The 16,891-nt window shown below is 41.2% G+C and overlaps 1 protein-coding gene across 1 annotated transcript in view; it reads left to right on the top strand.

The window, feature by feature from the left end:
* The window catches only part of oprm1 (opioid receptor, mu 1), a 46,076-nt gene extending 38,164 nt beyond the window's left edge, over positions 1–7,912 (top strand). The window contains exons 4-6 of the mRNA XM_061911643.1: positions 969–1,147; positions 1,214–1,397; positions 6,028–7,912. Coding sequence (XP_061767627.1) covers positions 969–1,147; positions 1,214–1,397; positions 6,028–6,033 — 369 coding nt within the window. The 3' untranslated portion in view covers positions 6,034–7,912. The remainder of the gene's footprint in view (positions 1–968; positions 1,148–1,213; positions 1,398–6,027) is intronic.
* Positions 7,913–16,891: the final 8,979 nt, after the last annotated feature.

The following is a 16,891-nucleotide window of genomic DNA, read 5'->3' as shown; positions in this document are numbered from 1 at the left end:
CTGCTGTCATGTAGAGGATCTTTGACATGTGATTTTGTCTAAAACAGCGGTGCAGCTGTCATATAGAGGATCTTTGACATGCGATTTTGTCTAAAACAGCGGTGCTGCTGTCATATAGAGGATCTTTGACTTGCAATTTTGTCTAAAACAGCGGTGCTGCTGTCATATAGAGGATCTTTGACATGTGATTTTGTCTAAAACAGCGGTGCTGCTGTTATATAGAGGATCTTTGACATGTGATATTGTCTAAAACAGCGGTGCTGCTGTCATGTAGAGGATCTTTGACATGTGATATTGTCTAAAACAGCGGTGCTGCTGTCATATAGAGGATCTTTGACATGTGATTTTGTCTAAAACAGCGGTGCTGCTGTTATATAGAGGATCTTTGACATGCGATATTGTCTAAAACAGCGGTGCTGCTGTCATATAGAGGATCCTTTACATGTGATTTTGTCTAAAACAGCGGTGCTGCTGTCATATAGAGGATCTTTGACTAGAGACTTTGAAGTCGCTTCCTTAAAACAGCAGAGTGCCTCTGTCATGTGGAGGATCTTTGACTAAAAGGCAGTACGTCTGTCATATAGAGGATCTCTGTCTCATGACTTTGCATTACCTTTTATTAAAACTGCAGTGCTTCTGTCATAGAGAGGATCTCTGTCTCATAACTTTGCATTACCTTTTATGAAAACAGCGGTGCTGCTGTCATATAGAGGATCTTTGACTTGCAATTTGGTCTAAAACAGCGGTGCTGCTGTCCCATAGAGGATCTTTGACATGTGATTTTGAAGTGGACTGCTAAAAAAAGAGCCGAGCACGGCTGGCGTATAGATGATCTTTGATTCTCCCAGGCCCTCCATGATTGATAAGGTTTGCTGTGGGCTGCTAATTGATTAACGAGCAGACTGAACGTGCTCCTGATTAGCAAAGAAGAAATGTCAGGCGGGCGTCTGACTCTTCTTGCTTGCCAGGAGAAGGACAGGAACCTACGGCGCATCACACGCATGGTGCTGGTGGTGGTGGCCGTCTTCATCGTCTGCTGGACCCCCATCCACATCTTCGTCATCATCAGCGCCCTCGTCAACATCCCCAGCTCCACCCTGCAGACCATCACCTGGCACTTCTGCATCACCCTGGGATACACCAACAGGTAGCACCCTGTCTGTCTGTCTGTCTGTCTGTGTGTCTATCTGACTGTGTGTGTGTCGCCCCGCAGCAGCCTCAACCCCGTCCTCTACGGATACTTGGACGAGAACTTCAAGCGCTGCTTCCGAGAGTTCTGCTCGTCCAGCCCCTCGCTGATGGACGTCCACAGCTCCTCACGCCACGCAGCCGCCGGACGCAAGACGCCGCAAGGCCAGCGTAACAGCACGCTGACGGGAGACAGGTCCGATCAACAGGTGTGTATCTGTGTGTGTGTGTGTGTGTGTGTGTGTGTGTGTGTGTGTGTGTCAATGATGTTCCACACAGCAAAAGTACTACTGTACATGTGGAGTTTCACTGTCAATGATGTTCCACGCAGAAAATGTACTGCATGTGGAGTTTCACTGTCAATGATGTTCCACACAGAAAATGTACTGAATGTGGAGTTTCACTGTCAATGATGTTCCACAAAACAAAAGTACTACATGTGGAGTTTTACTTTCAATGATGTTCCACACAGAAAATGTACTGCATGTGGAGTTTCACTGTCAATGTTGTTCCACACAGAAAATGTACTGCATGTGGAGTTTCACTGTCAATGATGTTCCACACAGAAAATGTACTGCATGTGGAGTTTCACTGTCAATGATGTTCCACACAGAAAATGTACTGCATGTGGAGTTTCACTGTCAATGATGTTCCACGCAGAAAATGTACTACATGTGGAGTTTCACTGTCAATGATGTTCCACACAGAAAAAGAACTGCATGTGGAGTTTCACTGTCAATGATGTTCCACACAGAAAATTAACTGCATGTGGAGTTTCACTGTCAATGATGTTCCACGGAGAAAATTAACTGCATGTGGGGTTTCACTGTCAATGATGTTCCACGCGGAAAATGTACTGCATGTGGAGTTTCACTGTCAATGATGATCCAAACAGAAAATGTACCGCATGTGGAGTTTCACTGTCAATGATGTTCCACAAAACAAAAGTACTACATGTGGAGTTTCACTGTCAATGATGTTCCACACAGAAAATGTACTGCATGTGGAGTTTCACTGTCAATGATGTTCCACACAGAAAATGTACTGCATGTGGAGTTTCACTGTCAATGATGTTCCACACAGTAAATGTACTACATGTGGAGTTTCACTGTCAATGATGATCCACACAGAAGATGTACTGCATGTGGAGTTTCACTGTCAATGATGAACCACGCAGAAAATGTACCGCATGTGGAGTTTCACTGTCAATGATGTTCCACACAGCAAAAGTACTACATGTGGAGTTTCACTGTCAATGATGTTCCACACAGAAAATGTACTGCATGTGGGGTTTCACTGTCAATGATGTTCCACGCGGAAAATGAACTGCATGTGGAGTTTCACTGTCAATGATGTTCCACACAGAAAATGTACTGCATGTGGAGTTTCACTGTCAATGATGTTCCACAAAGTAAATGTACTACATGTGGAGTTTCACTGTCAATGATGTTCCACACAGAAAATGTACTGCATGTGGAGTTTCACTGTCAATGATGTTCCACGCAGAAAATGAACTACATGTGGAGTTTCACTGCCAATGATGTTCCACACAGAAAATGTACTGCATGTGGAGTTTCACTGTCAATGATGATCCACGCAGAAAATGTACCGCATGTGGAGTTTCACTGTCAATGATGTTCCACATAGCAAAAGTACTACATGTGGAGTTTCACTGTCAATGATGTGTGAGCATCGAAATGGACTAAAAAAAAGCCCTTTAAAAAAAGAAAAAAAAAAGATGTTTGAAAATGTTGAATTGATTTAGAATGGGTGTTTCGTTTCTACATTCAATGTCAAAAATACTACATGTACTTGTTTTTAATGACTACTTAGTCCTACTGTGCTGTGTGTTTTACTGTTGGTCATGGGGGTGGTACTTGATGAATACTTAGGTCTACTACACTACTGTATTTAATGTTGTCATTATGGTGGTACTTAATGAATACTTAGGTCTACTGCACTACTGTATTTAATGTTGTCATTATGCTGGTACTTAATGAATACTTAGGTCTACTACACTACTGTATTTAATGTTGTCATTATGGTGGTACTTAATGAATACTTAGGTCTACTACACTACTGTATTAATGTTGTCATTATGGTGGTACTTGATGAATACTTAGGTCTATTACACTACTGTATTAATGTTGTCATTATGGTGGTACTTGATGAATACTTAGGTCTACTACACTACTGTATTTAATGTTGTCATTATACTGGTACTTGATGAATACTTAAGTCTACTACACTACTGTATTTAATGTTGTCATTATGGTGGTACTTAATGAATACTTAGGTCTACTACACTACTGTATTATAATGTTGTCATTATGGTGGTACTTAATGAATACTTAGGTCTACTACACTACTGTATTTTAATGTTGTCGTTATGGTGGTACTTAATGAATACTTAGGTCTACTATACTACTGTATTTTAATGTTTTCATTATGGTGGTACTTAATGAATACTTAGGTCTACTACACTACTGTATTTTAATCTTGACATTATGGTGGTACTTGATGAATACTTAGGTCTACTACACTACTGTATTTTAATGTTGTCATTAGGTTGGTACTTAATGAATACTTAGGTCTACTACACTACTGTATTTTAATGTTGTCATTATGTTGGTACTTGATGAATACTTAGGTCTACTACACTACTGTATTTTAATGTTGTCGTTATGGTGGTACTTAATGAATACTTAGGTCTACTACACTACTGTATTTTAATGTTTTCATTATGGTGGTACTTAATGAATACTTAGGTCTACTACACTACTGTATTTTAATGTTGTCATTAGGTTGGTACTTAATGAATACTTAGGTCTACTACACTACTGTATTTTAATGTTGTCATTATGGTGGTACTTGCGGAGTCAAGTGTTGTGTGAGGTGTTCCTGGTCACAAAAGTAGGAGACCCCCTGGTCCAATGCTGGTGAAACTGATCCCAACATTTAAATAAAATACTAGAGATCCACTCACATACTTTCTGACCTGCGATTCTTAAATTCGAAATCAATTCAGAATTAAAAAAAACATTTTATATTTTCTAAAGGAATTGTTTAAAAGGCGTTTTAGTCGATTTCACCGCTCACTCGCTGCCTTTATGTTGTCTTTATGTTGTCTTACATCAGCCACCACAGAGAGGTTTTGGAAGTAGTTTTTAAAAAGCTTTTATTTCCAAATAAAACACAAGTGCGTCATGTGATCTCCTGCAGGCATGACTAGTGTGTCATGTGATCTCCTTCAGGCCTGACTAGTGTGTCATGTGATCTCCTGCAGGCCTGACTAGTGTGTCATGTGATCTCCTGCAGGCCTGACCAGTGTGTCATGTGATCTCCTGCAGGTATGACTAGTGTGTCATGTGATCCCCTGCAGGCCTGACTAGTGTGTCATGTGATCTCCTGCAGGCCTGACTAGTGTGTCATGTGATCTCCTGCAGGCATGACTAGTGTGTCATGTGATCTCCTGCAGGCATAACTAGTGTGTCATGTGATCTCCTGCAGGCATAACTAGTGTGTCATGTGATCTCCTGCAGGCATGACTAGTGTGTCATGTGATCTCCTGCAGGCACAACTAGTGTGTCATGTGATCTCCTGCAGGCATGAAAATGATCTCCTGCAGGCATGACTAGTGTGTCATGTGATCTCCTCTCCTGCAGGCATGATTAGTGTGTCATGTGATCTCCTGCAGGCATGACTATGATCCCCTGCAGGCATGACTAGTGTGTCATGTGATCTCCTGCAGGCATGACTAGTGTGTCATGTGATCTCCTGCAGGCCTGACTAGTGTGTCATGTGATCTCCTGCAGGCCTGACTAGTGTGTCATGTGATCTCCTGCAGGCCTGACTAGTGTGTCATGTGATCTCCTGCAGGCCTGACTAGTGTGTCATGTGATCTCCTGCAGGCATGACTAGTGTGTCATGTGATATCCTGCAGGCATGACTAGTGTGTCATGTGATCTCCTGCAGGCCTGACTAGTGTGTCATGTGATCTCCTGCAGGCCTGACTAGTGTGTCATGTGATCTCCTGCAGGCCTGACTAGTGTGTCATGTGATCTCCTGCAGGCCTGACTAGTGTGTCATGTGATCTCCTGCAGGCCTGACTAGTGTGTCATGTGATCTCCTGCAGGCCTGACTAGTGTGTCATGTGATCTCCTGCAGGCCTGACCAGTGTGTCATGTGATCTCCTGCAGGCATGACTAGTGTGTCATGTGATCTCCTGCAGGCATGACCAGTGTGTCATGTGATCTCCTGCAGGCCTGACTAGTGTGTCATGTGATCTCCTGCAGGCCTGACTAGTGTGTCATGTGATCTCCTGCAGGCCTGACTAGTGTGTCATGTGATCTCCTGCAGGCCTGACTAGTGTGTCATGTGATCTCCTGCAGGCATGACTAGTGTGTCATGTGATCTCCTGCAGGCATGACTAGTGTGTCATGTGATCTCCTGCAGGCCTGACTAGTGTGTCATGTGATCTCCTGCAGGCCTGACTAGTGTGTCATGTGATCTCCTGCAGGCCTGACTAGTGTGTCATGTGATCTCCTGCAGGCCTGACTAGTGTGTCATGTGATCTCCTGCAGGCCTGACTAGTGTGTCATGTGATCTCCTGCAGGCCTGACTAGTGTGTCATGTGATCTCCTGCAGGCCTGACTAGTGTGTCATGTGATCTCCTGCAGGCCTGACTAGTGTGTCATGTGATCTCCTGCAGGCATGACTAGTGTGTCATGTGACCTCCTGCAGGCCTGACTAGTGTGTCATGTGATCTCCTGCAGGCCTGACTAGTGTGTCATGTGATCTCCTGCAGGTATGACTAGTGTGTCATGTGATCTCCTGCAGGTATGACTAGCCGTGGCGGAGACGTCCGTGGACTCTGGCCGGCGTGACGGCGGCGGCGGCGAGGATCCGAGCTGTGAAGTGACACAAGTCACCACGGGGCTCTGACATGTTGGACGCCACGGCCGCCATCCTTGGCCAAGAGGGCGCCGCAGGTAAAGACCCTAGCTCCTCCCCTAAGAGGCGGACACTTGATTAGGTACACCTACGCCACCCAATTGGAGAGTTGATCCTAACAAGAGCGTGCAGTTCCATGCCAGGCCTGAAGTGGCAGCACAGCGCCACCTGCTGCTTCTTTCCTGCATGAGTGCTAGAACAACCTTCCACGCTCCATCAGGTCTGAGGACTTTTCAATCTAGTCTTTTTACTCAAGTCCACTCAGGCGGGAGATCTTCTTTCTTTTTATTTCTTCTTTCATCTTTTTATTACAAACCCCGTTTCCATATGAGTTGGGAAATTGTGTTAGATGTAAATATAAACAGAATACAATGATTTGCAAATCCTTTTCAACCCATATTCAGTTGAATATGCTACAAAGACAACATATTTGATGTTCAAACTCATCAACTTTTTTTTTTTTTGCAAATAATCATTAACTTAGAATTTCATGGCTGCAACACGTGCCAAAGTAGTTGGGAAAGGGCATGTTCACCACTGTGTTACATCACCTTTTCTTTTAACAACACTCAATAAACATTTGGGAACTGAGGAAACTAATTGTTGAAGCTTTGAAAGTGGAATTCTTTCCCATTCTTGTTTTATGTAGAGCTTCAGTCGTTCAACAGTCCGGGGTCTCCGCTGTCGTATTTTACGCTTCATAATGCGCCACACATTTTCCATGAGAGACAGGTCTGGACTGCAGGCGGGCCAGGAAAGTACCCGCTTCTTTTTTTACGAAGCCATGCTGTTGTAGCACGTGCTGAATGTGGCTTGCTGAAATAAGCAGGGGCGTCCATGAAAAAGACGGCGCTTAAATGGCAGCATATGTTGTTCCAAAACCTGTATGTTCCTTTCAGCGTTAATGGTGCCTTCACAGATGTGTAAGTTACCCATGCCTTGGGCACTAATGCACCCCCATACCATCACAGATACTGGCTTTTGAACTTTGCGTCGATAACAGTCTGGATGGTTCGCTTCCCCTTTGGTCCGGATGACACGATGTCGAATATTTCCTAAAAAAAATCTGGAATGTGGACTCGTCAGACCACAGAACACTTTTCCACTTTGCATCAGTCCATCTTAGATGATCTCGGGCCCAGAGAAGCCGGCGGCGTTTCTGGATGTTGTTGACAAATGGCTTTCGCTTTGCATAGTAGAGCTTTAACTTGCACTTACAGATGTAGCGATGAACTGTATTTAGTGACAGTGGTTTTCTGAAGTGTTCCTGAGCCCATGTGGTGATATCCTTTAGAGATTGATGTCGGTTTTTGATACAGTGCCGTCTGGTTTCCGGCCATGCCGCTTACGTGGAGTTATTTCTCCATATTCTCTGAACCTTTTGATGATATTATGGAGCGTAGATGTTGAAATCCCTAAATTTCTTGCAGTTGCACTTTGAGAAACGTTGTTCTTAAACTGTTTGACTATTTGCTCACGCAGTTGTGGACAAAGGGGTGTACCTCGCCCCATCCTTTCTTGTGAAAGACTGAGCATTTTTTGGGAAGCTGCTTTTATACCCAATCATGGCACCCACCTGTTGCCAATGAGCCTGTACACCTGTGGGATGTTCCCAATAAGTGTTTGATGAGCATTCCTCAACTTTATCGGTATTCATTGCCACCTTTCCCAACTTCTTTGTCACGTGTTGCTGGCATGAAATTCTAAAGTTAATGATTATTTGCACACACAAAAAATCAAATATGTTGTCTTTGTAGCATATTCAACTGAATATGGGTTGAAAAGGATTTGCAAATCATTGTATTCTGTTTATATTTACATCTAACACAATTTCCCAACTCATATGGAAACGGGGTTCGTATTTTGCTATTACAAAATGTTGATGTCCGTGCAGCACTTTGGTGAACTGGGCTTTTTTTTTTTAATGTGCCGTGTCAAGAAATCAATCCACGGAACCAAACTGAACATGAAAAAAGTCCGATGGAATGACGCTTTCCTGCTATGAACCGGATCTGCACCAGAACAGGACAGTTTCTAGCTTGGCCCCTGCACCAACTGCCTGGAAAAGGTCTGAAAATGTCGTTTTTTGTGCCGCAGCCACGCCCTTGTGATTGTGATCCAAACGTCTTTACTTTACTTCTTTGCTTTTCCACTGGGCTGCGGTCCAAAAAGGAGCCAACACAAGTACGTCGCTCAATGACGGCCAGTCTGCTTCGTAGCTTGTACTCAAACACGTGTCCAAATGTTCTATCCTGACTTTATTCTGTGGGAAAAGTCACTTCTTTTTGGACTTCTGACAACAGCATGCTCTCTCTCTCTCTCTGTGTTGAGTCCACTTCAAAAAGTGAAGCCAAAGCAACTTTGTTTACCACATAGATGGTATTTAAAAGTGTGTTTGGACGCCATGACACCGGCTGTGAAGAAGAGCGGCCATTACCTTGATGTCATTTAAGCACGCAGGTTTGTATGTACTCGTGTCGTAGTCGCTGAGCTAGTTCGTGATTAAGCGTCTTGACGTCTGCTTGATATTTACCCTGCCTGAACCCCCCCCTAAAAATATGGCTGATTTCATGGGAGGAAACATATTTGGTAACTAAAGCAGTGCAACTGTGTGGTTTCTCCCAGTCAATCAGAGAAAAAAGGTCAAACTAAATATATGTTTTCAATGACAGAATCATAACTAAAAATGAATACGAATCTAAATCAATAAGTACACTAATAAGGAAAATATAGTACAAACCCCGTTTCCATATGAGTTGGGAAATTGTGTTAGATGTAAATAAAAACGGAATACAATGATTTGCAAATCCTTTTCAACCCATATTCAGTTGAATATGCTACAAAGACAACATATCTGATGTTCAAACTGATAAACTTTATATATTTTTTTGCAAATAATAATTAACTTACGTGCCAAAGTAGTTGGGAAAGGGCATGTTCACCACTGTGGTACATCACCTTTTCTTTTAACAACACTCAATAAACGTTTGGAAACTGAGGAAACTAATTGTTGAAGCTTTGAAAGTGGAATTCTTTCCCATTTTTGTTTTATGTAGAGCTTCAGTCGTTCATCAGTCCGAGGTCTCCGCTGTCGTATTTTACGCTTCATAATGCGCCACACATTTTTAATGGGAGACAGGTCTGGACTGCAGGCGGGCCAGGAAAGTACCTGCACTCTTTTTTTATGAAGCCACGCTGTTGTAACACCTGTCTTGCTGAAATAAGCAGGGGCGTCCATGATAACGTTGCTTGGATGACAACATATGTTGTTCCAAAACCTGTATGGACCTTTCAGCAAAAATGGTGCCTTCACAGATGTGTAAGTTACCCATGCCTTGGGCACTAATACACCCCCATACCATCACAGATGCTGGCTTTTCAACTTTGTGCCTATAACGATGCGAATGGTTGTTTTCCTCTTTGTTTTGGAGGACACCACGTCCTCTGTTTCCAAATACAATTTGAAATGTGGACTCATCAGACCACAGAACACCTTTCCAATTTGCATCAGTCCATCTTAGATGAGCTCGGGCCCAGCCAAGCCGACGGCGTTCCTGGGTGTTGTTGATAAATGGGTTTGGCTTTGCATAGTAGAGTTTTAACTAACACTTACTGATGTAGCGACCAACTGCAGTTACTGACAGTGGTTTTATGAAGTGTTCCTGAACCCATGTAGTGATATCCTTTACACACTGATGTCGGTTTTGATGCAGTACCGCCTGAGGGATCAAAAGTCCGTAATATCATCGCTTACGTGCAGTGATTTCTCCAGATTCTCTGAACTTTTTGATGATTTTACGGACCGTAGATGGTAAAATCCCTAAATTCCTTGCAATAGCTCGTTGAGAAATGTTGTTCTAAAACTGTTCAACAATTTGCTTACAAAGTGGTGACCCTCGCCCCATCCTTGTTTGTGAATTACTTAGCATTTCACGGAAGCTGCTTTTATACCCAATCATGGCACCCACCTGTTCCCAATTAGCCTGCACACCTGTGGGATGTTCCATATAAGTGTTTGATGAGCATTCCTCAACTTTACCAGTATTTATGTTGTCTTTGTAGCATATTCAACTGAATATGGGTTGAAAAGGATTTGCAAATCATTGTATTCTGTTTATATTTACATCTAACACAATTTCCCAACTCATATGGAAACGGGGTTTGTATTTGGTAACTAAAGCAGTGCAACTGTGTGGTTTCTCCCAGTCAATCAGAGAAAAAAGGTAACGGATATCCATCCATCCATTCATTTTCTACCGCTTGTCCTTTTTTTTGGGGTAGCTGGGGCCGCTGGAGCCTATCTCAGCTGCACTCGGGCGGGAGGCGGGGTGCACCCTGGACAAGTCGCTACTTCATCGCAGGGTCAACACAGATGTATAACTAAATATATGATTTCAATGACAGAATCCTAATTAAAATGAATCAAATCTAAATAAATAAGTACACTAATAAGGAAAATATAGTATTTTAAACAGATTGATAATATTTATCAATCGAATGACAATGTCAATAGATGACATTCCTGGGGATCACATTTTCGATGTGTGAATATTTTTGTTGCAACGTATTTAAGCCTTCAACTGATGAATGATAAATAGAGGGTTGAAGTTTATTTTAAAGAGTTTCCTGTCATGTGCACGACAGAAACATCTTTCTCTGATTTATGATGACTTGCTGTACAGAAACCTGCAGGTCGTATCCAAAAGAAACATCTAGGAGATAAGAAAGAAAGAAACAAAATAGAATAAACATGTTATGTACAAAATAATAATGATGAATGTATTATAGTCATGTTTAAAAATGTTTAATGTATGATTCTTCATGTTTATTTTTTAATGGTTTGGAACAAAGCAAATGTGAACAAGCTTTGATTGGATTGTGAATACTTTCGGCTCTATTTAGCTCACAGCTTGCAAAAAAGGATTTTGCTTCCAAATAATGAAGTTATTTGAGGAATTTATGAATCACTGTTTATGAATTGATTCCCGCCAACGAATGCTGTTAAGTCAGTGATGAAAAAGTTCAAAGGAAAGGAGGAACTATAAAATAAATCAACTCCATATTTCAATCCAAATAAATGTTAGAAAAATAGTATTTTGTTCTACGTTCTCATCTTTTATCAGTACCGCTGTTTTCCCAAAAAATATATCAACTAATTTAATGGCCTTCAGTGCGCGGCCAAATGGAACTAAAATGGCCTTTTGCTCGTACGAGCTGCTTGGATAATAATGCTGGTCGTCATCTTGGAGGGTTGTTATTGAAGAACTCGGTTATGCTTGCTGGCCAAGGAAACAACAAGGCTGCACTTCAAATCCACTTATCCCTATCCATATATACACACACATATATACATATATATATATATATATATATATATATATATATATATATATATATATATATATATATATATACATATACATATATACCCTGTTTCCATATGAGTTGGGAAATTGTGTTAGATGTAAATATAAACGGAATACAATGACTTGCAAATCTTTTTCAACCCATATTCAGTTGAATGCACTACAAAGACAACATATTTGATGTTCGAACTCATAAACTTTATTTATTTTTATTTTTTTCAAATAATAATTAGCTTAGAATTTCATGGCTGCAACACGTGCCAAAGTAGTTGGGAAAGGGCATGTTCACCACTGTGTTACATCACCTTTTCTTTTAACAACACTCAATAAACGTTTGGGAACTGAGGAAACTAATTGTTGAAGCTTTGAAAGTGGAATTCTTTCCCCTTCTTGTTTTATGTAGAGCTTCAGTCGTTCAACAGTCCGGGGTCTCCGCTGTCGTATTTTACACTTCATAATGCGCCACACATTTGCGATGGGAGACAGGTCTGGACTACAGGCGGGCCAGGAAAGTACCCAAACTCGTTTAATACGAAGCCACACTGTTGAAACACGTGGTTTGGCATTGTTTTGCTGAAATAAGCAGGGGCGTCCATGATAACGTTGCTTGGATGACAACATATGTTGCTCCAAAACCTGTATGTACCTTTCAGCATTAATGGTGCCTTCATAGATGTGTAAGTTACCCATGCCTTGGGCACTAATACACCCACATACCATCACACATACTGGCTTTTCAACTTTGCGCCTATAACAATCCGGATAGTTGTTTTCCTCTTTGTTCCGGAGGACACCACGTCCACAGTTTCCAAATATAATTTGAAATGTGGACTCGTCAGACCACAGAACACCTTTCCACTTTGCATCAGTCCATCTTAGATGAGTTCAGGCCCAGCCAAGTCGGCGTCGTTTCAGGATATTGTTGATAAATGGGTTCTGCTTTAAATAGTAGAGTTTTAACTTGCACTTACAGATGTAGCGACCAACTGTAGTTACTGACAGTGGTTTTTATGAAGTGTTTCTGACCCCATGTGGTGATATCCTTTATACACTGATGTCGGTTTTTGATGCAGTACCACCGGAGGGATCAAAGGTCTGTAATATCATCGCTTACTTGCAGTGATTTCTCCAGATTCTCTGAACTATTTGATGATTTTACAGACCGTAGATGGTAAAATCCCTAAATTCCTTGCAACAGCTCTTTGAGAAATGTTGTTCTAAAACTGTTCGACAATTTGTTTACAAAGTGGTGACCCTCGCCCCATCCTTGTTTGGGAATTACTTAGCATTTCATGGAAGCTGCTTTTATACCCAATCATGGCACCCACCTGTTCCCAATCAGCCTGCACACCTGTGGGATGTTCCATATAAGTGTTTGATGAGCATTCCTCAACTTTATCAGTATTTATTGCCACCTTTCCCAACTTCTTTGTCACGTGTTGCTGGCATCAAATTCTAAAGTTAATGATTATTTGCAAAATAAAATAGTTTATGAGTTTGAACATCAAATATGTTGTCTTTGTAGCATATTCAACTGAAAATGGGTTGAAAAGGATTTCCAAATCATTGTATTCCGTTTATATTTACATCTAACACAATTTCCCAACTCATATGGAAACGGGCTTTGTAAAAAAAAAAGCGGCATAAAACACGTCCTAGAAAGTCGGAGAAAGTTGTACATGTAAACAAACTACGCTGAGTTCAAGGACCGCCAAAATTAGCAGGACAAAACGGCGCTGGCCAAATACTCGAATCAGTGAAGCATGTTTAGTAAAAACAGTGTGATTTATAACAATTAGGGAGCTTTGTGTCATGTTTTTTCTCCGACAGAAACCATATTACAACAAAAAATATGTTTTTTTTCCCCCCCACATAATTTCCATTTTTCATATATTTTTGAAAAAGCTCCAGAGAGCTATAGGGCGGGGCTAAAGAGCCGCGGGCAAAAGATGAATGGGTCTTTATTGAAAAATGCTGTTGAAAACGCCATTGTCAGGATGCTTTGAATATAATACAATATAATATAATAAAATATACTATAATATAAAAAATTATAATATAATATAACGTTTTTTTTTGTCGTTTTTTGGCCGGGGAGCCCTTGCTAGCTGCCTTTCAATATTCTGTGTGCCTGTATTCTTATGAAGATGATGCTTCACTCGTCATTGTTTTGTGTTATGTTGTGTTATGTTGCCGTTTATCTTGCAACACAAAGACACCAATGAAAGTGTAAATTATGACGACGAGTAAGTATTGTCCATCATGGTGCTTCGACTATAAGGAATGTTTTGTAGCATTCATGGAGTCACCGGCGTGTATTTGCATCGCTGTTGTTGTCGTGTTGGTGTACTTGTTGTGTTGATGCTTACAAACATTAAAGTTGTACAACATCCTTTTAAGTTCATTTAATTCACAAAAAAAATGAATTTCACCTAAAAAAAAAAAAAGACCTGAAAAAGTGATTATTTTATTTATTTTTATCTTTTTTTCAAAAGTTATTATTTTGGTCATGAAAAAGGGAGTTTTTTTGGGGTTGGTGCACTAATTGTAAATGTATATTGTGTTTTTTTTTAATGTTGATTTGATTAAAAAAATTAAATAAAATGAAAAAAAAAATTTCTTCTGCGGCCCGGTACCCATCGAGCCGCGCCCCGGTGGTTGGGGACCACTGCTCTAAAGTCGTTTTAAGTCCCTACCACACAAAAATGCTATTTTACGTTGCTCCATAGTCATTAAAAGCAGCAAAGTAGAGAAACCCCTCATCAAAGATCCTCCATTCAACAGCTGTTTTTGAGAACTTACAATCCCGCAAAAACAATCTAGCCAAAAGTGTTTAATATCAGGGGTTCTTAACCTTTGTGACCTTGGGGCCCGACTTTTCCATTACAGAGGGGCCCGGGGCCCGCACAAATAAGTGATCTCACTCCTCATTTCAATCAAATTCAACAATTCTATCTAAGCTACTTTCAGTTTGCAAACTGGTCAGATAAGAAACTTTGTGTTTATATATAAATATTATTATTATTATTATTAAGCACTTAAGTCTCTTAAGGCTCATTAAAAAAAATAATGACTCATAAAAACACAAAAATACATTTACACACAATTATGTAAATAAACTACATGATCAAAGAACAAGTTTCTTAACTAAATAGTCAATACAATTAAAGTGCAAATAAAAGTACAGCTTCACCACTTCCGTCATCATTTTTGCGCTAAAAAAAAAAAATTCTATATGACTTCTTCTGTTTGAAGAAGTAATGACAACAGTTGTCATTACTGCCAAAAGTGGTGGGAAAGTGTATTACAAGTGAGAAACAATATTTTAATTAAGTTCCTGTTATACACTATATGCCTTGACCTCTTATTTTGAAGGTAAAAAGAACGGAAATTATGTCATGTTGGAGTGGAGCGGAGTTTTTGAAAACGAAATAAAGTTGTCCTGGTGTAAAACTAGAGCCTCCGTGTTTGTTATTTTATAGTGGGATACAGTATAGGCGACTAACGATGGACTCTGATGCGTCATCTATGTTGCTGCTCCTCGATCTTAGCGCTGCTTTCGATACCGTCGATCATAATATTTTATTAGAGCGTATCAAAATACGAATTGGTATGTCAGACTCAGCCCTGTCTTGGTTTAACTCTTATCTTACTGATAGGATGCAGTGTGTCTCCCATAACAGTGTGACCTCGGACTACGTTAAGGTAACGTGTGGAGTTCCCCAGGGTTCGGTCCTTGGCCCTGCACTCTTCAGCATCTACATGCTGCCGCTAGGTGACATCATACGCAAATACGGTGTTAGCTTTCACTGTTATGCTGATGACACCCAACTCTACATGCCCCTAAAGCTGACCAACACGCCGGATTGTAGTCAGCTGGAGGCGTGTCTTAATGAAATTAAACAATGGATGTCCTCTAACTTTTTGCAACTTAATGCCAAAAAAACGGAAATGCTGATTATCGGTCCTGCTAGACACCGACCTCTATTTAATAATACAACTTTAACATTTGACAACCAAATAATAAAACAAGGTGACTCTGTAAAAAATCTGGGTATTATCTTCGACCCAACTCTCTCCTTTGAGTCACACATTAAAAGCGTTACTAAAACGGCCTTCTTTCATCTCCGTAATATCGCTAAAATTCGCTCCATTTTGTCCACTAAAGACGCCGAGATCATTATCCATGCGTTTGTTACGTCTCGTCTCGATTACTGTAACGTATTATTTTCGGGTCTCCCCATGTCTAGCATTAAAAGATTACAGTTGGTACAAAATGCGGCTGCTAGACTTTTGACAAGAACAAGAAAGTTTGATCACATTACACCTGTACTGGCTCACCTGCACTGGCTTCCTGTGCACTTAAGATGTGACTTTAAGGTTTTACTACTTACGTATAAAATACTACACGGTCTAGCTCCAGCCTATCTTGCCGATTGTATTGTACCATATGTCCCGGCAAGAAATCTGCGTTCAAAAGACTCCGGCTTATTAGTGATTCCTAGAGCTCAAAAAAACTCTGCGGGCTATAGAGCGTTTTCCGTTCGGGCTCCAGTACTCTGGAATGCCCTCCCGGTAACAGTTCGAGATGCCACCTCAGTAGAAGCATTTAAGTCTCACCTTAAAACTCATCTGTATACTCTAGCCTTTAAATAGACCTCCTTTTTAGACCAGTTGATCTGCCGCTTCTTTTCTTTCTCCTATGTCCCCCCCCCTCCCTTGTGGAGGGGGTCCGGTCCGATGACCATGGATGAAGTACTGACTGTCCAGAGTCGAGACCCAGGATGGACCGCTCGTCGGGACCCAGGATGGACCGCTCGCCTGTATCGGTTGGGGACATCTCTACGCTGCTGATCCGCTTGAGATGGTTTCCTGTGGACGGGACTCTCACTGCTGTCTTGGAGCCACTATGGATTGAACTTTCACAGTATCATGTTAGACCCGCTCGACATCCATTGCTTTCGGTCCCCTAGAGGGGGGGGGGGTTGCCCACATCTGAGGTCCTCTCCAAGGTTTCTCATAGTCAGCATTGTCACTGGCGTCCCACTGAATGTGAATTCTCCCTGCCCACTGGGTGTGAGTTTTCCTTGCCCTTTTGTGGGTTCTTCCGAGGATGTTGTAGTCGTAATGATTTGTGCAGTCCTTTGAGACATTTGTGATTTGGGGCTATATAAATAAACATTGATTGATGATTGATTGACTTATAAAAAACCTCGGTTACATTGGTGGCAGCGGTGGGATTATATAACCTATTTTTATGGTTTTGCCTCTGTGTGATGTTAAATTCCTGTTATACAGTATATGCCTTGAGCTCTTATTTTGAAGGTAAAAAGAACGGAAATTATGGCATGTAGGAGTGGAGCGGAGTTTTTGAATACAAACAC

The sequence above is a fragment of the Nerophis ophidion genome, linkage group LG09 (genome assembly GCF_033978795.1).
Source record: "Nerophis ophidion isolate RoL-2023_Sa linkage group LG09, RoL_Noph_v1.0, whole genome shotgun sequence".
NCBI lineage: Eukaryota > Metazoa > Chordata > Actinopteri > Syngnathiformes > Syngnathidae > Nerophis > Nerophis ophidion.
Note: the sequence above shows the minus strand (reverse complement) of the source record. Positions and strands in the feature narration are given on the sequence as shown.